The following is a 22,545-nucleotide window of genomic DNA, read 5'->3' as shown; positions in this document are numbered from 1 at the left end:
TCCATGTAAACTTGTAGTAAGTTTAATTCAATGTCATTTTTTCAACTTATTTATCAACACAGAGCCATACCAGAAAGGTTTGACTGAAAAAAGTCATCAAGGCAACTAAGTACACAGCAAATATAGGCCACAGACATGAATCATACAAAATCGCTCCTTAAAATATTAGGTTTACATATTCGCACTCTTCACACTACATAAAATGAACTACACTAAGTTATATGCAGTGATGCATTGCTCGTGATCTAAGTACATTGCATTCATTAAAGATTTACGGGTTAAAGTGGAACCACAGAGGATTGCTGCATAATGTTCTGGAGCTAGTGGTATACTACATGAGGTTTATATGAGAATATATGCACCCACTAGTGCATATGACTTAGTGTAGTTCATTTTATGTGGTGCGAAGAATACAATTATGTAAACCTAATTGTATTTCGTGGAGCCATTTTGTATTCTCCAAAGCCCTGGCCGATATTTGTCTTGCATTTAGTTACCTTGATGACTTTTTTCTGTCAGTACTTTTGACAGGGCACTGGGTTGACTACATTTATAATAAACTTACTTTTTTAAAAATGACATTGAACTATAGCCATTATAAGTTTACATGGAAGGATGTCTATGTAAATTTCACGTTTTTTTTTTTTTTTTAAATGACACTATATATTTTCAAAACTTAATGTTAGTTTAAATCTGCCATTTAAAATGTTACAAAAATTCCCTCAAGACTAATGTTAATGAGATTGGAGAGCAGACATAATTGCATTGTGGCACGCGTGTTGAAATTTATCAATTATCGAAAACCATTATGCAAACAATTGTATACTTACGTGCCTGTGAAAATACTATAATAGCTTAGACATCACTGTGGTGTCAAGTGATTAGTGTATACTGTGACATCAGCAAAACATGTATGTTTTAACTGTGAGATGTTTCAATTGTGACATGCTTGTGTTCTCTGCCACTTTTTATTACAATATGAGGTAATATCACTATGTGACTTTCAGTGTTGTAAAAAGCAAATACATCTAATAATGTTCCAAGGTATGTCCTAATGTTGCAGTAATGTACACAGTGGCTTATGAAATCGCCTATGTTCGACCTTACACTTCGGTGCTTATTTTTATGATTTTTCAGATCTGATGATGACAGCATAGATCTGTCAAAACCAATATTAGTAAAAAACAGAGTTACAAGAAATATTCAAAAACTTGATTCTTCAAGAATAACATACAGTGATGATCGCGATGATCATCTAGGAGTCACATGTTTGCTTTATATTTTCCAATTCCCTTTTTTGAGTTTGGAACACCTGAAGAAGAGAATCTTTAAAATTCAGTTTCACATCAGACTTCGTGAGTTTTAGTACCCACTTTCCTATACAAAACATGGGTCCCTCTCGTCCAGGGGTCCAAGAGACTTGCTGCTCTTTTCCAAACTTCCTAACCCTACCACCATTTCCTCCTCAAGGACAGAACTACGAGCTACAATTAGCGTTATCACTGGCAAGTCACTATGCATCTTTGTAATTTTAGTGTTCTCTTGAGTGAACTTTCTTTAGCCACATGACATAGAGAGGCCATAACATTTGAATCACAAATTTACTTCAAACTTTGTACACCTTTAGTAGTCCATTGGGACATAATACAGTGCAAGTAGTGAGAGTACACTACTTAGGCAAATTCAAAAAAGCTGCAAGAGAAGTTTTACATGTAGAATATGTACCAGCGTATTGCAGCTCTTAGTTCAAGATGGTGACAGTTAGCGCTCAATCTCCTTAATCACTAGATTGCTGATTGAGTTCCACTCATACTGGGCCAATCCAAATGAAGTGGTCCAATAAATATTAAGTTGGTTGCTTGACCATTTTTAAATATTTTAATTTTTTACATGTGATTACCCTATAATTGAGAAGTTCAAAACAGTTTTTAAAAAATTTTTACCTTTCACCTTTAGTGAATGGCGGCCATTTTTGTTTGTAAGTGCGCGATGATGTTTCAGTTTAGAGATGTTAGCAAAAATATGAATATCTCTGCACTGGGTTAAGTTACAACATTACAATTGACATGACTGTTTTTAGGAAAGTGTCCTCTACAACGTTGTCTATTACACAAAATACCCTAAATTCAAAAAATAGCCAGTCAAAATGAACTCCAAAGTTTGGTCCCCAAATTTTCAAAAATCTAATTTTTAGGCCCAAAAATAACAAACAAGGAGTGATTTATGAGATTTACCTATAGTTACATATCATACACTACTAGCCTCATATAGAGCAATAACACTTACAAATGTTTCCTTATTTTTTTATGAATTTTTGAAATTTGTAAATTTTTATTTTTTGTAAAGCTTGGGGTAAGTTATCTCAGGTGTGACTGAATATAAAAATATTATTTTTGCAGTTTGTAAACTTATATGACAGCAACATTGACATCTGACTGTGAACAAAGATATGAGTTTTTGAAAATGAGGAGATAATTCACATTACTCTACAACTGATCTTATGGCTGTTGCCTATTCATGTGTGATATTGGCTGGATATAATAAATTATTATTGAAGTAAGGTACTGAATTATATACAAAAGTGGAAACATCACTGAAATTAACATTTGTATTATTTTGACATGTTTAAAATAAATATTCTCAATTAACATCCTTCGAGATGCAACTGTTCCTAAAGCTAATGGTGAATGTTAAGAACACTTATTTCTTCAGACAGCTTCTGTGATATAGAATAAGAACTCCCAGTTGATGTGGTAAATTCACTGAAAGTTTCCTTGTAAGTTCACTGAAAGTTTCCTTGTAAGTTCACTGAAAGTTTCCTTAAAACCTTTTTTACTGGTATCGAAACTTTGTTACTAGTAGATTTCTTGAATGATTTTCTTGGACCAGCAGGGTGGTAAAAACCATCATTGTTTTCCGCACTTATTCTTCCAACCTCTGCAAACCACCACTGTCCATCATACACACATGCCACTATGTCATTTAACGTTAAAGACAGAGATGTAATTTTCCTGATACAATGATCACCATAAATTTCGGTTTCGGATGTTACATAGCATCAAACTAAGTTTTATGTAACGCCAAGGAATTTGTGGGAATACCTTGTTCCTTTTATTGCTATACAGTTTACAAATCTGGTTTGAAGTGTCGTTTTCATATGCAGAACCACTTCTTTCTTGATCAGAAAATAGGTAATACCTTTAATATTATCCATACGAAAGACATACATGTCCTGTACTGTGAGAATTTGGTTTGTGGTTGGTCTTTGTAGGCTGGCTTTACTTACTTCGTCTTTTTTTTGTACCTCCTACTTCATCACATGCATTTTTACCATGGCAAGTTGCAAAAAAGCGCCATTCAGCCTCCAACCCAAAGTCTACTTTGTGGTTGCACAGATTTGAAAAATTCTTTTTGTTCTTAAACTGACTACCACTTCCATCTGAAAAGTATATCAGCTTCTCAACTTTGGGAAAATTTTCTTTTATGTAATTTATTCCATAGTTTTGAAACTCATGTACAGCCAAAGTGTTGTGCTCCACGTAGTCACTTAGAATGCAAATTGAAGAACTGCAAACTTCCATCTTTCTCATTTTTAAAGCAGAGAATAAATGGATGCACTGTTGCCTGGTCATTGACCCAGTGGTACCCTTGTATTGCATCTTCAACCACAAATTTTCTGCAAAATCAGCTAGCACTATGCATTCAGTTTCATGAAGTTGTGCTTTTTTGTCATTCAAAAACTTACGTTGGATTTTAGAAACATAGTGATTACTTTTGAGTTTTTGTAAGTTACCAATTAAAGATTCCAAGTACTCTTCCTGAGATTTAACCACTGTTATCATTTCTGCCCTGTCAGTTGTGACCCACCGTTTGAAGGTAATACTGTCTCACATTTCCTAGTCATTTGTGAGACAGTTTCCTTACCAGGGCATTTATTACAGAAACTCATCATGCAGTCATAACTGTTAGTGTCACAGACCACTAAATCTAGTAACTTTGAAGTTAAGATCACTGAGTTTGCACCCGCAGTCATCAGTTTGACATTTTGATCATATAAACAAACGCATACGGAGTGTATCCCTGAGGATCCAGCCAAAATACACCACTTAGGGTGGAGGTCACAACATTTTGACCTTCCAATTTTGCATTCAGGATGAGAAATTTTGAAAGCTACATACAGTTCATTTAAATTTGACAGCACTAGTCGTTTCTGCTTTGTTACTTTAACTTCATTTTAACAACTCTTTTGCTATCTTTGCAACCTGGGCACATTCTACAGTTTTCATCATCTTCAAAAAACTGCTGGATCTTTTTATTGTTTCTTCACTTATACCTACTCCTTTCTTCTTTCCTAGAACTGGAAGAATGCCTTGCTCTTTCACTAATTTTCGGGTTAGTTTAACCAAACGATGAGAAACGTTGAATTCATGAACTATTTTTTCTCTTTACCATGAGTCAGGGAGCAAACTTAAAATTTTAACTTTTTCCTCTTTAGATGTCACAGAACATTTAATTTTTAATTTCTCCATTAACCTCAAATATTCAGTGTCAAATGATGCTGGTGGTATGTTTTCTTCTTCTTTAGAAATAATGTTGGTATCTGTATTATTAAAGCATGATTCCAAGTATTTTCTAACTTGGTCTGAAATCTGTTGTACCTTACTTTCAACAGCTGCTTTTCTTTTTCTGCTACTTAATTTTATTATGTTCAAAGCAAGAGATACGTCTAACTTAGAACAAGCAAAACCCAATATGCTAACAGCTTCCTCATTAGGAATATAAATGTCATTCACAACAAATATTTTTGAGTAACAATTTGGGCACAGGGAATTTCCACGAATCACATTAAATTTCACTTGGTAAGCTGTGTCACTCTCACATAACAATGACAAATGTTCAAGTTTTATTCCCCTCAAACCTTTAGTAATAGGCTTTTTATGAACTTTAAGTTGATCACAGCACTGTCTTCCAAAAATGTGGTTGTACTTCAGAATATATTTCTTCTCGTAATACTCACACATTGATGTTACAGAAGAACTTACTCGAAATTTAAACAAAGTTTGTCTAACTTCATCAAAGTCATTGACATTTTTCAAGTTTTTCTGAAACTGAACCGTAAACTGTTTTGTGACACACTTCACTTGCTATCTGCCCAACAGATAGCAAGTTCATCCATGTTATTGCATTCCAGTTAATCACTCAAAATTAATTACAACTTACACACGGAACAAAGCACATAACACATTTTCCAATCTCCAAGTATGCACATCCATTCCAACAGAAGTTTCAGAACAGACTGACTACAACAATGTCACACCCAGCAATAACGTACTCCTACAATCCCACACCCAGCCACTATGTACTTCTTTACTGACAATAAACCTAAATGGTATTGGGCATTTTTATTACCGCAGAACAAAAGTGAAAGCTCCTATTGTTTAATATTGCATTATTAAAAATAAACAAACTTAATGAAAACTGGGTGACAGTGTTAACTAAATATGTCACAATTAAATTTTATTAGAATGAAACAATAAACCATTTAAATAGGCAACAGGCATAAGATCAGTTGTAGAGTAATGTGAATTATTTCCTCATTTTCAAAAATTCGTATCTTTGTTCACAGTCAGATATCATTGTTAAAATTTTTCCAGTACGTTGCTATCATATAGGTGTACAAACTGTGCAAAAATCATATTTTTATATTCAATCACATCTGAGATAACTAACCCCAAACTTTACAAAAATGAAAATTTACAAATTTCAAAAATTCATAAAAAATTAAGGAAACATCTGTAAGTGTTCATGCTCTATATGAGGATAGTAGTGTATGATACCTAACTATAGGGAAAAAATAGACTCTCATAAATCACTCCTTGTTTGTTATTTTTGGGCCTAAAAAGTGGATTTTTGCAAATTTGGATATGAAACTTTGGAGCTCATTTTGACTGGTTATTTTTGAATTTAGGGTATTTTGTGTAATAGACAATTTTGTAGTGGACACTTTTCTAAAAATAATCATGTCAATTGCAATGTTGTAACTTCACCCACTGCAGAGATATTAAAATTTTCACTAATGTCTCCAGAATGAAAAATCGTCGCGTGCCTACAAATTAAAATGGTCGCCATGGAGTAAAGGTACAAGATAAATTATTTTAAAAAACTGTTTTGAACTTCTCAAACATAGGGCAATCACATATAAAAAATTAAAATATTTAAAAATGGTCAAGCATTTGGGCCATTTCATATGGATTGACATACTGTTTTTGTTCTTTAAATGTACATTTTTTCAACACTGGTCATATTATTCCGTATATGTGCAACATTTGAAAGGTAATGTAATAAAAAAAAAAACACGTGTATTTGCATGAACGTTCATCGAATATGCAGTGTTACTTGGCTGTTTACTAACTGTAATTATTAAAACATATATTATAACTATCGCCAATTAAATGACAAAGTGCATAAAATTTTCCTGAAAATGTACACCAGTCGCGATAAGTGAATAAGGTCTGCTTCTTGAAGAAGACTATCACATTACTTGAGTGCATTTCTTAACTGACATTTTGCAACTGCATTATGCTTTGAATTTTCACATTATTAATTATTCACAGTAGTCTTAAGAATCAGAAGTCACCTCCCTTTTTGCAGTAAAAATATAAATGTTATGATTTTCAACAAAATTCACACACACACACACACACACACACACACACACACACACACACACACACACTGTTTGTTCTAGAAAGCACATCCAACAATTATTTGCACATTACCCTTACGTTCTGGTACATTATTCAATAATGCAAAGATTTATAAAGTTGAAACTTCCCGGCAGATTAAAACTGTGTGCCAGACCAAGACTCGAACTCGGCACACAGTTTTAATCTGCCAGGAAGTTTCATATCAGCGCACACTCCACTGTACAGGGAAAATTTCATTCTAGAAACATCCTCCAGGCTGTGGCTAAGCCATGTCTCCGCAATATCCTTTCTTCCAGGAGTGCTAGTTCTGCAAGCTTCGCAGGAGAACTTCTGAGAAGTTTGGAAGGTAGGAGACGAGGTACTGGCGGAATTGAAGTTGTGAGGACGGAGCATGAGTCATGCTTGGGTAGCTCAGTTGGTAGAGCACTTGCCCGCGAAAGGCAAAGGTCCCGAGTTCGAGTCTCAGTCCGGCACACAGTTTTAATCTGCCAGGAAGTTTCATATCAGTGCACACTCTGCTGTAGAGTGAAAATTTCATTCTACTGAATGAAGTTATTTACACCTTTATTTATGTTTGTATGATTTGGGCTTCCCATGTCTACCCCTTGTCTTTGAAACATTGCTCTGCAGGTCGAACCATCTAGGTACAAAGCAGTTCTGAGTACCTCAATCGGTTACATGTACACTGTGATCAAAAGGATCCAGACATCTGGCTGAAAATGACTTACAAGTTCGTGGCACTCTCCATTGGTAATGCTGGAATTCAATATGGTGTTGGCCCACCTTTAGCCTTGATGACAGCTTCCACTCTCGCAGTCATACGTTCAGTCAGGTACTGGAAGGCGGCCTGGGGAATGGCAGCCCATTCTTCATGGAGTGCTGCACTGAGGAGGGGTGTCAATGTCGGTAGGTGAGGCCTGGCACGAAGTCGGTTTCCCAAAACACCCCAAAAGTGCTCCATAGGATTCAGGTCAGGACACACTGCAGCCCAGTCCATTACAGGGATGTTATTGTCCTGCAACAGCTCCGCCAGTGGCTGTGCATTATGAAAAAGTGCTTAGTCGTATTGAAGGATGCAATCACCATCCCCCAATTGCTCTTCAAGAGGAGGAAGCAAGAAGCTGTTTAAACATCAATGTACGCCTCTGCTGTGATAGTGCCACATGAAACAACAAGGGGTGCAAGCCATATCCATGAAAAACACAACTACACCGTAGCATCACCACTTCCGAATTCTACTGTTGGCACTACACATACTGGCAGATGACTTCACCGGGCATTCGCCATACCAACACCCTGCCATCAGATCACCATATCGTGAACCGTGATTTGTCACTCCACACGTTTTCCTATTGCTCAATCGTCCAATGTTTACACTCCTTACACCAAGCTAGGAGTCGCTTGGCATTTACCAGTGTGATGTGTGGCTTATGAGCAGCCGGTCGACCATGAAATCCAAGTTTTCTCACCTGCCGCCTAACTGTCATAGTAGTTGCAGTGGATCCTGATGCATCTTGGAATTCCTGTGTGGTCTGGATAGATGTCTGCCTATTACAAATAACGACCTTCTTCAACTGTCGACGGTCTCTGTCAGTCAACAGACGAGATCGGTCTGTGTGCTTTTGTGCTGTACGTGTCCCTCCATGTTTCCACTTCACTATCACATTGGAAACAGAGGACCTAGGGATAGGGATGTTTAGGAGTGTTGAAATGTCATGTACAGACGTACGACACAAGTGACATCCAGTCGCCTGACCACATTCGAAGTCCGTGAGTTCCGCGGAGTGCCCCATTCTGCTCTTTCACAATGTCTAATGACTACTGAGGTTGCTGATATGGAGAACCTGGCAGTAGGTGGCAGCACAATGCACCTAATACGAAAAACATATGTTTTTGGGTGTGTCTGGATTCTTTTGATCACATAGTGTATAACAGATTTCACAAATAATGACAGGCATACGTTTTCAGGAAAATTTTATGCAAGTGTTCGTTTACTTCTTATTAATTATAAATACAAATACAATTAGTAAGTAGTGAAACGCCACTGGACATTCAATAACAGTTCATGCCAACCCATGTGGTTTTTCATGATATTACCTTTCAAATGTCATGTATATGAAATTATATGACCAGTGTTGGGAGAAGGTCTCCTCAATACAGTGATTATGGAGTTTGAATGCTCACCAGTTGATCACCACCATCTCATGCTTTGAATCAAAACAAAGATACATATTGGACATGTTTCTCAAAACTGCTAAGCAGTATGCCTGATCCAAACGTCATGGCCTCCTCTCACTAACAACACAAGCATTGTGTGTAGTCTACAACTTTCAGAAAAGAATCTTTATGACCAGTTTACTTTTTTATAGATTGTAATTATTATGTATTTAAAATATTTTTTGAATTTTACTTAAACTGGAAAATATAACATATATGCTTCTGTGTGTGGAGTTGTATGCTCAGCAAACAACATACACGTTTCTAAAAAACAAATAATAAATAACATTACTTACAAACACAAACTTTCTCAGTTTTTGAACACCTCAGGAATGAAACTTCCTGGCAGATTAAAACTGTGTGCCCGACCGAGACTCGAACTCAGGACCTTTGCCTTTTGCGGGCAAGTGCTCTACCATCTGAGCTACCGAAGCACGACTCACGCCCGGTCTCACAGCTTTACTTCTGCCAGTATCTCGTCTCCTACCTTCCAAACTTTACAGAAGCTCTCCTGCGAACCTTGCAGAACTAGCACTCCTGAAAGAAAGGATACAGCGGAGACATGGCTTAGCCGCAGCCTGGGGGATGTTTCCAGAATGAATTTTCACTCTGCAGCAGAGTGTGCGCTGGTATGAAACTTCCTGGCAGATTAAAACTGTGTGCCCGACCGAGACTCGAACTCGGGACCTTTGCCCTTCGCGGGCAAGTGCTCTACCATCTGAGCTACCGAAGCACGACTCGCGCCCAAACCTCAGGAATGGCTAAACAAAACCTAAAAGCTTAAGAGTACCAACTGGCACCACAAGGTACACAAAATAATGTGTCCAACTCTATCTTGGTAATCCTCTCCACATAAAATAAGTAGATACGTTGCACTGATTTAACTCTTGTAGCTCATAGTGGCAGCATTAAATGTTTATTTTGTGTCAGTACGACACTTTTGTTGGTTAAAGCTTTAACATTTTCTTTAATTATTTCTGAGTATATGCAACACATTTCATGTGCCCTCCTTTAAGATTTTGTTTTAAATTAACATGAACAAAAGTAATTTTAGTTGTTCAGAAAGTTGGAGACATACAGAAGAATATACGTATGCCTGTTCATTTCCTTTCAATTTGTTAATGAAATTGAGAGAATTACTATACATTTAATTTGTTACTTCCATGGAGGTTTTATATCAGATACAGTGGTAAATGTTCAAATTGTTGCTTGAAGAGTAAACAGCCAAAATGAGAGAGCAGCATTACTTATTACTATCAACTTTTTGACAGGAATACAAAGCTGTAATGTTTTGATGTTATCTAGCATATTTGTTTTGTGTGGCAGTTACCTTGGATGGGAAATGACTAAGTTAAGCCGAACAAACCAAACTTATAGATCATTTAAATAAAAGTCAGACAGCCCAAGATGAAATAACAATAATTTGGAAACGTCAGATTGCTACTCAATAGAAACAGAAGACACTGAGTCACAAACAAGTATGATGAAAAAGAATACTAGTTATATTTTTAGCTTTTGGACTTGGCCCTTCTTCACAAGTAGAACTCTCACCTAACAGCTATGCACTCACTCTCTCCCCTCCCCTGCCCCCCCCCCCCCCCCACACACACACACACATACAAACACAAGTCATCAGTGCTAAGGCCCAACTGCACTGTCAGACCATAGTGCCCAGTGACAGTAGCCATGCATGTGAGAGTAGTGTGCATGTGAGAGTAGTGTGAATGTGAGAGAGTTCTACTTCTAATAATTTCTGTGCGTGCAGCCAGATTCCATCGACATTCTATCATGATATTTTGGCCCACAGACGTCTGGCCATCTTTAGGTGAGTAGACAACTATTGAAGAGCCCAGGTCCAGTCACGGTATTTATGCCGAATCACACACATTCGAAATCTGCTGGCATCCTTCGGTGTATGCGTCAGGTGATGACATGTGCAAGACAGCCGAGTTGTGTGTGCTGCCGTCGGTGGTGGTGGAAGTGAGAGATGATATAATCATTAAGCATTGAACAGACCCATCACTTCCACTGTGATTGGATAATTTTAATTACAGGATTCCAATTTTTATCCAGTTGAAAGCCACTGACACAATTTATATGATTCGGCAAGACATATTTCCACTGATTCCCTGATTACTCATTCTCAAAAACTGGAAACTGGGGCTAAATTTGTTTTCCACTGTATTACATAGAGTGTCCCATGAAAATTCAGTGTTCTGCAGCTGCCTATTTTAATGGTTGCCAAAGATGAGTATAAATTTCGTGTCCTGTACAATGCTCCTGGACAGTTCGTGTCATCTGTCCTATATATGCAGCACCACACTCAGGAATTTTGTAATCACCCACTTTTTCCGGTTGTAAATTGTCTTCAATGCATCCAACCATGGCCAAGCTTTCCACTGGTGGACGGAAGATAATGGAAGGAACATTCTTGGCATATGGAGGGAACGCAGCCTATTTATAGTCATCACCATTGTCCTCAGTGCACTGCATCTTAATATTATAGCTGTGCATGGCCTTCCTTATTTGGAGTGAAGTGTAGCCATTCTCCTTAAAAACCTTCTCCAAGTGTTCTAATTTTGCATGGAGGTTTTCATCATTTGATACTGCATGCACATGATGTATTGAAGTACAAAGAACACCGACAATTTGTGGGGAAGGGGATAGCAGCTAGATGCCTGGAGATATACATTTGTGTGCATAGGTTTTCCGTACACAGAATATCCCAGTAACCTATCATCCGTACAGCATATTAGCATGTCTACAAAGGGTAAAGTCCCATCTTCCTATATCTAAATCGTAAACTTGATGCTCTCATGTAATGAGTTTAAGTGACAAAGGAATTTCTACAGTTCTTATCCACCTTGAGGCCATACAGCAAAAGTATTGTCTACATAACGACAGAAAACCGCGGCCTTTAAAACAGCAGACTCAAGTGCTTTCTCCTCGAAAAGTCCACCACAGGGGACAAAGGGCTCCCCATCGTGAGGCTGTCTGTCTGTTCAAAGAATTCATTATTAAATAAAAAGACGGTCAAGGAGAGAGTATGTTCACACAAGGCCATCAGGTCTGCATTGAGTAAGTTACCAATAAGATGTAATGAGGCCATTAAAGGTACTTTGGTAAAAAGTGAGACCACATCAATGCTGACAGGTAAATCTGAGCTGCAAAGTTTAACTGTCTTCAAGCGATAGACAAAATCCACAGAATTACATATATACGGCGACAAAACTTACCCACGTTTCTTAGTGCATGCGCCGAAAGACGCCAGCACATTTCGCATGCATGAGATTTGGCATAAATACCGTGAATGCACGTGGGCTCTTCAGTAGTTGTCTATTCATGTGAAGATGGCCAGACATCTCTGGGTTAAAATAACACGGCAGAATGTCGATGGGATCCACCTGCACACCTGGAAATTATTAGGAGGAGGAATACCCCGGGAGAATATCGGAAGTTACAAGAGAGAGTTCTTCTTCTGAAGAGGGACTGCGTCCAAAAGCTAAAAATATTTCTAGTGTTATTTTTCATTGGACTTTCTGCAGATCAAAACATTGTTTAATAAGTTTAAGTAGCAGTGCATCCTTTCCAGATTATTTAAATGCTCGTTCTTGGTTAACTGTAACAAATAAATCCAGTCAGAGTGAGACAAGTTCACAAAGACTTTGTAAGTAGGTATACAAAATAAATTTAGCGACCACTATGAATCTCATTTTTATGGCTCAGTAATAAAATAACAATATGCACAACTACCTAGGAGTAAAAAAGACATTTGAATGCATCCAAAACCTGCTTCTCATATTAGTTCAAAGCTTCATTTTGCATGCAGTGATATTCCTTTATTATGTTACCAGATTTCTGCAGTGCAAATGGACGTTATAACTTAGGTAAAAATACATTAAGAATTGATGCACATGTAAACCTACAATAAGTCACTTAAGTACTGCTTATTGTTCTGGTTGATCACTTTCATCTGGCAAATAATTTTTCTTGTACTATCGGAAGAATAACCAACATGCAAAACCATGATCACTGCAAGCGGAGTGTCTGAAATGACATTTCTGAAGCCTCTAATTCTACAACACAGTTCTCAGTCTTTCAGTAGTAATACAGGAAACGATAAAACCTTACTGACCTCCCTTGCAGGGCTTGCTCCCCTTTTAAGAAACCGTAGAAATGAAAATATAGGAATGAAGTACTGAGCTCCTTTATGTATGTTAATCATTCAGACAATTTACACTACCAGTTCCTTCAAAACTTCCTTCCACATCTGAAAAATAAATTAATCATTCAGAGTGCAATATTAGAAAAAACAAAATCAAACATTGGAAAATTCAGGTTGGAATAATGACAATAATATGAAAAGGATTAATCGCTACTCACCATATAGGGGAGACACTGTGTCACATACTGGCATAACAAAAGGCTACAAGGCTACTGACGAGAAATTTCAGCCTACAGGCCTTCTTCTAAAGTAAATACACACACACACACACACACACACACACACACACACACACACACACAAACACACGCAGAGGGAGAGGGAGAGAGACAGAGAGAGAGAGAGAGAGAGAGAGAGAGAGAGAGAGAGAGAGAGCGCGTGTTTAAAACAACTTCCATTTTGAAGTTTTTATAAGGCCTTGAATTCATACACATAAGCCACTACGTTTTTTTTAGCCACCGCTTGGCAGCAAAATATAGGCCAAATTTATTTAAAGAACCTGAAAGTTCCCCTGCTGAGATTAAAAGCATCAGTGCAAAACTGTTATAGAAAGAGGTAAAAAAGGTAAAAATGCTTTTTAATACCTCAATCATTGACAGCTACACATTATAACATTCAGTTTCAATAGACACAGCTTCTATAGAAACTGCTTGTCCTCAAATCTGTTGCTGTAACAAATCATGGGAAAGTTCCATATTCCAATTCTCCATAAATGTACTTTTCTTCCTGAAAAGTAAGAAAAAGACCAAATTAGCAAAAATAATACATTGCAAAAAGTATGTAAGTAAGCAAATGTAACAGTCTAATATAAGTATGTTCAGTGTAAACTGCCATCTGAAATACAGTGTGTTCTATTGATATAACTGTATTAAAACATGAATTATTTGAAGTATATGTAAATAATCCCTGTAAAAATATATCTCTAACTAAATATCATAAATGGAAATATAAAATTTTAAATTACAACTACAACAAACAAAAAATCTGCATAGTCAACAATTTGTACTGTAGATACTTCTATGTGTATCTAAGTAATATTTTTTTAAAGAATCTTGACTGTCACACTGTTTCAGGTCCACCAACACACACAGAATCATACTTTGACACAGAGATTCCTTCACAAAAATCCATGTTTCCTTTCAACAGTTTCAACTGCAAAGTAATTTTAAATTCATTGATTGATTCACCCATTTATTTGTTAATCATATTCTGCAGGTCCTGTCAATCAAGACAATATTCAGGGAGATAGAATAAATTAACATAACTGTGACTTACAAATATGTTTATTAGAATGTATCAGGGGAAATAGAGCTTCTCTCGATATGATTTAATTGCATGGGATAAGACTTGTCTACTGGCTTCTCTCATATTTTTCAACAGCACACTGAAACAAGACTCCTGTTGTGCAATGTCCATTCGTCAAAGCATTGAAGCTATTTTATGCAGTACCAAGAGTTTCTGAAGTAGTCTGTTCCCCATTTTCTTCAAGATTAAACCCATGAATTTCAACATGTTAAAGAGAAATTACAACACATCATTTCTCACAATACATACAAAAGTTTCTGTCAAGTTATGTTAACCTTTTGGACTAAGTGTATGCATTATTACCTCCAGCAGAGCTTACAAATTAAGTATTTTAGTACTTTCATATAAATCATATCAAAGATGTAACTGTTTTGACAGTTATTTTGCTTTACAAAACTTTTTATGTCCTCTGTGATAGTGACACTTTACCTTGTGCAAGACATAGCTCAGTGCTTTCATATGGGTAATTGGCAGAAGCAGTTCTTGGCTGTCGCTGTCGCAGCATTCTGTAAAACTCTGTAGACTGGAGTGTAGATCCCAAAATGCACAAATCTTTAGTCCAAAAAATAGTGAAGCTAGGAGAAAACCTCACATATACTGAATACAAAATATGTAATCAATGTGTAATCAGACTGCAGGAACTGACCACTGTAAGACATGAGGTTAGCTGACTGTTGCTATGAATTCAGTATAACCATTAACTAATCAATGAGTGCACCTGAACTTAGGTGTGGCACATGATCTTTCGTATTTTACATCCTATAAGATGGTTCTTGAAATGAAGTCAATCTGCCGTCAGTCACAAGTAGGCAGCCTCTTACGTAATTCTACGCCAACTGCCGTATGTGTCCATTTGTGTTAATAAATCTGACCAGCGGAGTGATACACGTACTGAACAAAATTTTGACCAGATCACGTGGATCAGAGAGCTGTATTAAATAGCCGTTTCAACTGGGGTCACACACACACACACACACACACACACACACACACACACACACACACACTCTCTCTCTCTCTCTCTCTCTCTCTCTCTCTCTCTCTCTCTCTCTCTCTTTGTAGATGCTCCAACATGTAATTGTTAATGTGCTCAGTATGGGCTGTGACCACTTCTGGCATCAATACAGGTCTGACAAAAACAGGACATGCTGTGAATGATGTCATCAGTATCATGTTGAGGCAATAATGCCCATTCTTCCTAAAGAACTGCTCACAAGTCTTGGAGAGAGGTTAGAGGATGCTGACATGATGCAACCGGTCTCCCTAGTGCATTCCAGACATGAACTATGGGATTCAAATTGGGAGAGCATGCAGGCCACACCATGCATGCAAAATCTTCTGTTTCCAGAAATAACATCAACCACCCGGGCTCTTCGCAGTCAAGCATTATCGTTCATCAATAAGAAACCTGAACCCAAAGCACCACAACAACAACCATGCATGAGATCCTAAGATCTCTTCAAGTTACCTGACAGTAGTTAAAAATCTTGCTGATTCACCCGTACCATTTAATGAAGAGGTGTTTGAGTGGTCAACATAATCCCTGCCCACACCATTAGGGATCCTCCTCGATATCGGTCTATTTCCACAATGTTTGGGTCCTGAAATTGTGCTCCACATGCCCTCCAGATGCGAATCTGTCAAGGATCACTCTCCAGACCAAATTGGGTCTCATTTGTCAAAAGAATATTAGCCCACCCATTTGACTGTCCAGGTGGCATGTTGACAGCTCCACTCTAGACGTTCCCTTCTATGAAGACACACTGGAGGTAAACAGACGGCATGTCTCCGCTAATAAAGGCCACTCTGCTGAAGCCTTCTGTACACTGTTTGCCTTGATACAAGACATCCAGGTGATGCTGCGAGACCAGATGCCAGTTGCAGTGAAGAACTAAGGAGGTAGCATCGTGCCCATAGAACCAAAATATGGTCCACTCTTTCTGATATCACACATGGTCAGCCCTGTTCAGGTCTCCAGGATACAGTTTCCGTCTTTATAAACTACTGCCTCAGTCAAGAAACAACAGAATGATTCACATTAAGCCATCAGGCCATATGAATTTGCGACTCTCCTGCCTCCATTCTTTCTACGGCCCTCCACAGCAGAGGATCTGTAGGTGTCTTCTCTCCAAAGAACTACCATCCAGTGTCATTCTTATGTCACCTAAACAAAATGTGTTAACCCTGTGGCGCATAGCATCCACTATAGTGGACAGCTGTTAATGGTCATTTCTTTGGCATTTTCAATCAGTCCTGAGGCTGCAAATGCACACAGTTCACTGCAGTGGGCACTCCCCCCAGGTGTTGTGTCCTGCATGCATTTTCAGCCTCATGACTGATTGAAAACACCAGAGAATTAACCATTAAAAGTTGTCCACTGTATTGAAATTCATGCGCCACAGGGTTAATGGCAAAATAGCACAGCAGGCATCGTGGACCCAAAGCTCATCCTCCAACAGACCAGTTTTAGACTATGAAAATCTCGCATCAACCAAATCTTGTCCCTTACTGAAAATACAAAGGAAGACTATGAAAATAAGTAAATAACTTGACCAGTCTTCACTGATCTAAGCTCTGCATGTGACACAGTGAACCATAAATTGCTTAGGACAAAATTGTATGATATACTTAAAGATTAAAAGCTTGGGATATCACGGAATCACTGCTGCAAAAGAGAACTTCCGTCATGCTATAGAGCAGAGACGCAAGATGGCAACAGAATAAAAACAGGCTAATCCACTGCAGTGTCCTGGTCCCCTCTTGCAGTAGCCAGGCCAGTCACCTGGCCACTGCCACTGCCTGTACAATACAGCCACGTCTGACAGGTCGCTACACTCCAACTGTCGTCTGCCAAAGCCAGACACAAACATGGCCAAACACAGTGTGTGCTCAATAACACTGGCAGACCATAACAACAACCTGCCGATGTTTATGCCAGATGACAACTTATGTTATTGATATTAGCATGTGTAAAGAAAGGAAGTTACGGTTTAACATCCCATTGACAACAAGATCATTAGAGATAGAACTCAAGTACAGTTTCAGGAAGAAAATGAGCCATGCCCTTTACAAAGGAACCATCTTGGCATTTGTCTTGAGCAACTGTGTTAAGTCCACAGGAAATCCAAATCTGGATTGTCAGATGGGAGTTTTGAATCTGGCAATGTGAATCACTGTCCTAAATGTGAATCCAGTGTCCTGACCACTATACTACCTCACTTGGAATGTTAGAATACGGCACAATAAGTTTTTTTTTTTGCCACACAAACGTGGGACTGTTTCAACACTTGGCTCAGTGCTTGACGTCTAAAATTTTGTGTGTTGAAACACAACTCTTCAATCATATATCCCCCCTACCCCACCATAAAAATCAGAAGTTTCTACTTCTGTTATGTTAATTGGTGCCCCAGCATAGTGGCCAATTATAAATGTGTTGCGATTTAATAAATATATACTATTTCAAATCTGCAATGCCAAATTGTTCCAGTAAGTTAAAAAAAGTTCCCTGGAGGTGCTGGAATGCCGTTCCAGGTTAAATTAAGCCATGACTTGGAGCACACATCAGGCATCAAATGTTTCGGGCGGCTACAGACAACTTTACCTGTCAGGCCAACAGCGGACCCAACAATGTGTTGGCATTACTTGGGTACCATTGCTAGAAACTCCTCACATATGAAGAGAAAGATGTGGGGCAAAAAATGGTTACCGAAATGAGAACATTTTAGTCATATGACGTTATTGAGAGAAAGAGATAGTGAGAAGTTATGCTATTATCTGAGAATGGACTAGTTTCATTACACTGCTGTGTTTGTTGTCACATTGAGTTCTGTGGCTACTGGCAGAGACTATGCAAATCCTGAATACTGTACTGCAATCTCATAAACATGTAAAGAGGACGAGAAAAACAGTGCAGTCATCATCGTAAAGTGGACATAGAGTGATTTATCTGACATCCAAAACGGCATGGTCACTGGCTTTTGGGCCAAGGATGCAAGCATTTTGAAATGGGTAAGTTTGTAAACTGTTCACATGCATACGTAGTTAAAGTATACCGTGCATGCAAAATGGCACTATCCAAAATTGGCACCAATGCAACTGTGGTGCGCCATAGGTCATAGGTACGGAGGTGAATGAGGACAACTGCACACACGCGTATGGGACAGTAGATATGCAACTGTCGAGGAATTGACCACCCAGGATAACCAAGGGGCTCCTCAACAACTGTTCAGTGAATGATGCTGCGTATGGGCCTCCATAGCAGGTGCCTGGTTCATGCAACCATGCTGACTGCTGTTCATCGACGACAATGAAGGCTGCAATTGGCTTGCCAGTACCACAACCAGACATCCTCTGAGTGGCGACAGGTGGCGTTTTCACATGAATCACGTCTTATGCTCTATCAGACGGATGGCCATTGGCATTACGATGTAAAACATTGAAAACGAACACCCTCTAAACAACAGCCAGAAGGTTCCAGGCTGGAGGAGAGTGCAGTATGACCTGGAGAATGTTTTCATGGCATTCCCTGAGTGATATCGTCATTCTGGAAGGCATAATGGATCAACAGGAGTATGCACCTATCCTTTGGAGATCATGTCCATCCCCACGGCAATTTGTTTTACCTCGGCACAATGGCATGCACCAGCAGGTCAATGCAACGGTCACACAGCTCACTATGTACATGCTTGGTTCGAAAAGCACCAGTATCAGTTGCCTTGGTCACCAAATTTCCAGGATTTAAACCCAATTGAGAATCTATGGGACCATCTCACTTGGGCTGTATGTGCCATTCATCATTAACCGAGAAACTGGTGCAGCTGGCCACAGCACTGAATAAACATGGCTCCACATCCCTGTCTGTGTCTTCAACAACCTCGTTGACACACTTCCTGCATGTCTAACAGCAGTCTGTGCTGCAAAAGCTGGTTATTCAGGCTTTTGGAACAGGTGATCATGTGAATTAATGCGACTGAACGGTGTATTTAACCTGCATTCTGGACAAAGTTACTGTTTTCATGACTTGCTGCAGTACATATTTTAAAATACCGTGATAACTTGCAAACATTTGAGAAAAAGACAGCTGTGAGTAATACCCGCTAATAGCTTCCACATTACTAATGGCTAGAGTCCGAATTTTCGTGTGAATGCAGCTTGCTTGCATGTTTAGACCACTGACAAGGTAAAGACATAATTTGAAGATTTTTTTTTCCGATACAACACCGTGAAGTTAGACATTTATAATGCATATTACTGGTACATTTTTTTTTTTGTTTCAGTGCAAATATACAATAACTTGCATGGCAGCACTTTTTATTTATTTTTTTACATACAGGCTTCGCCAAAAGTGCAGAATTTTGTTATTGCCGGTGAACTTCACAGTCAACCGGCTCTAAAGATGTTGGTAGAAGTCAGTATACTATAGGCCGATTAAAATTACTTGATAGTTGACGTCTATCAGTTGCCACTACAGTGTTGCCACATTGGCTATTGGCTATGACTCTACGTATTACATGTGACAAACAAACAAGGCGGGTCACTTAACAAATACTGTTAATATGTAATGTGGAGCTGTGTTGGAAGTGGCCGCTGCATGTCGGAAACGCGAAACGCTCTGTCGACTGCTGATTTTAAGTGACCAATGACAATGACTGAACTGCGGCAAACGATGCGTTTTCTAGCCCTCAATTTAAACTCATGTCCTAAGCTAACCACAACTTCGTGATGTGCTATGTATCCGACAAAATGGCAATTAACAATCTGCAGAGGAACTAAAAACACCATCGTTTTGTCCACGTCGATTAAAGCTAACATCTACGAACAAACTCAAGACGGCAGACAATCAGTTTCAGCGCTAAAAGCAAACTGTAATTTCTCGGAGCACTTTTGAGAGGAGCAAGTGCACCCATTAAAGAACTGTTAACTCTCGCATTCAAATCACTTTACGCAAAACAAGATATCCCTCACTGAACCATGTTACAAAAAAAAAAAGGACTACTTTACTATATCTGTTACTTTGTCTATTAAATCCGAAAGGACATGGAAACCTTATAGGTATGAGCCTCTGACGACGAAAGGGCTGGCCATATGGGTCGACATATTGCAAATCTAATTGTCGGACAGGGAAAACCTAATCTACTGTGCTGTAACGCAAACCACTCTACAAACACTACTTTCTTTGATGAAGGACTGTGTGTGTAATTGTATATAAAAATTGTATAGTCTGTAAACATTTTAGTAAGTCAAGGTGTCAATGTTTCGATCGTTAGAAGTCTGCGGACTTCGTGGCTACTACTTACCTTTGTTACCTAACAATATTTGTTAAGGTTCAACACATGCCTTGTTTAATTTCATATTCACTACTTCAAAGAGTACAAAATGTGAGAATTGGCTTTTTTTTTATTTTGCTCTTTCACGCTACCTTGTTAACCGCTGCATTTACACGCGACACATCTTTCTAAAAAACGAAAACCTATGTTCGGAAACAATTTTTGTTGTCCAGCTTGCATGTTCAGGTCTGCAGTGGATTTGCTAGCCCGATTAAATATAGTCTGGAAAACAGCATGTTCCAATTTCTGATTTAGTCGGAACAATCCCTACTTCTCTTCAGTTTAATTAAAAGTAGACAGATTTTTGCTCATTCTAATTTTTGTGCTTCTCTTTCACTGCATAGTAAGTCATTCCTCCATATTAACAGAATATTCTGAGAACGTGACCTAACCCAAGCACGCTTCGAAAACTGTTGGCGTTTTGTACGTGGGAACTATACCTTCGTATGCGACTCAGATCGGTAGCAATCGGGACACTTCATGCCGTAGTGATTTGTAGATCGTGGCCAACTGGGCAGCGTATCAATAGCCGGTGTTGACTGCATTGTCGTCCGCTTTGTTGCTGATCAGTTCTTTCACCGTCCGTGTTTTGTTGGGCTGTTTTGATTGTGATTTTTTTTTTAATCCCATTCCGGGTTTACCTTTTCCTCAAATTCGAAAAAAGAAGCCGGTTATCAGGAGCTAATAGCAGCTCAAAAAACAGTTTTCTATTGCCTGCACTGCGTACGTACAGTACCTGTAAGCGGAGTTTGTTTCCCCGTGCATCCCAACTTTCCCCACAGCAACGCTCTCCCCGCTCGTCAGTTGCCACGTTATAGTTCGCATATGATACATGGAAGCGAAAATCGATTGTGGTAATGGAAAATCGGCAGCTAAGAGGGATGATTGTAAAGTAACGCACAATAATTTTATTGACAAAAAGTTTAATGGGTAACCTAACAAAAAAAAATCACAAATGAACTTACATCCTTTACCTACTTTTCTACATGGTTACCAACGTCCTCAACACATGGTACCTATTGTAAAAGTCCATTTGGTTGGAGTATAACCATCTGCGGACTGCTGATTTCACTTCCGCATCTGTCGCAAAGCGTTGGCCGGCCAAGAATTTCTTCATGGGAACAAACAGGTGAAGTCCGAGATGCAAAGTCCGGACTGTATGGTGAGTGCTGGAGCACCTCTCATCCTAATTTGACGATTTTCTCAAGAACAGGAGGAGCAAAATTGGGGCGTGCGATTGTCATTAAGAAGTTTGACCCCGTCGGTGTTAATGTTGTGGCATTTGTCACGAAGGGCACGATGCAACTTAACAAAAGCTTTAATGTGGACAGCAGCAGTTACAGTGGCTCCGTGTTCACAAAGACCACCAGTAACACACCATCCATATCCCAGAACACTGTCACAAACACTTTCCTAGCGTACTGAGTCAATTTTTTGTTCCGTACTGGAGAACCAACAGGTTTCTACTCCACAGAGGCCTGCTTCGTCTTGGGCGCATAGTGATATGCCCACGACTCATCAGCAGTAACGATTCCTTTCAGAAAGTCATGCCCTTCTGTAGCGTAACGCTAAAGTAATCTACGCTCGACATCTCGCTGGCCCTTTTGGTTGTGTCAAGTTCTTACGCACCCAGCGAGCACTGACTTCACGAAATTTCAACGTGTCATGAACAATATCGTACCCCGCACCATACGAAACACTGAAGTGCTGCGATAAGGTTCGCAGCTGCACGCGCCAGTAGCTCAAAATTGCTGCCTCAATGTCT

At 38.9% G+C, this 22,545-nt stretch overlaps 1 protein-coding gene across 5 annotated transcripts in view; it reads right to left on the bottom strand.

The window, feature by feature from the left end:
• Positions 1 to 22,545, bottom strand: part of LOC124713352 (mitochondrial protein C2orf69 homolog) — a 220,315-nt gene that overhangs the window by 104,587 nt on the left and 93,183 nt on the right. For 3 of the 5 annotated variants that reach the window (XM_047242942.1, XM_047242941.1, XM_047242940.1), the window contains 2 exons: positions 13,734 to 13,875; positions 13,060 to 13,194 (listed from right to left, as the gene is read on the bottom strand). In XM_047242942.1, the coding sequence (XP_047098898.1) occupies positions 13,060 to 13,149 (90 nt within the window). In that variant the 5' untranslated portion in view covers positions 13,150 to 13,194; positions 13,734 to 13,875. Of the gene's footprint in view, positions 1 to 13,059; positions 13,195 to 13,733; positions 13,876 to 22,545 lie in introns of those variants that run through there. The other 2 variants (XM_047242943.1, XM_047242944.1) reach the window with 2 other exon arrangements.

This window comes from Schistocerca piceifrons, chromosome 1, assembly GCF_021461385.2.
Source record: "Schistocerca piceifrons isolate TAMUIC-IGC-003096 chromosome 1, iqSchPice1.1, whole genome shotgun sequence".
Taxonomy (NCBI): domain Eukaryota; kingdom Metazoa; phylum Arthropoda; class Insecta; order Orthoptera; family Acrididae; genus Schistocerca; species Schistocerca piceifrons.
The sequence above is the reverse complement of the archived record's forward strand: the minus strand, read 5'-3'. Positions and strand labels throughout refer to the sequence as shown.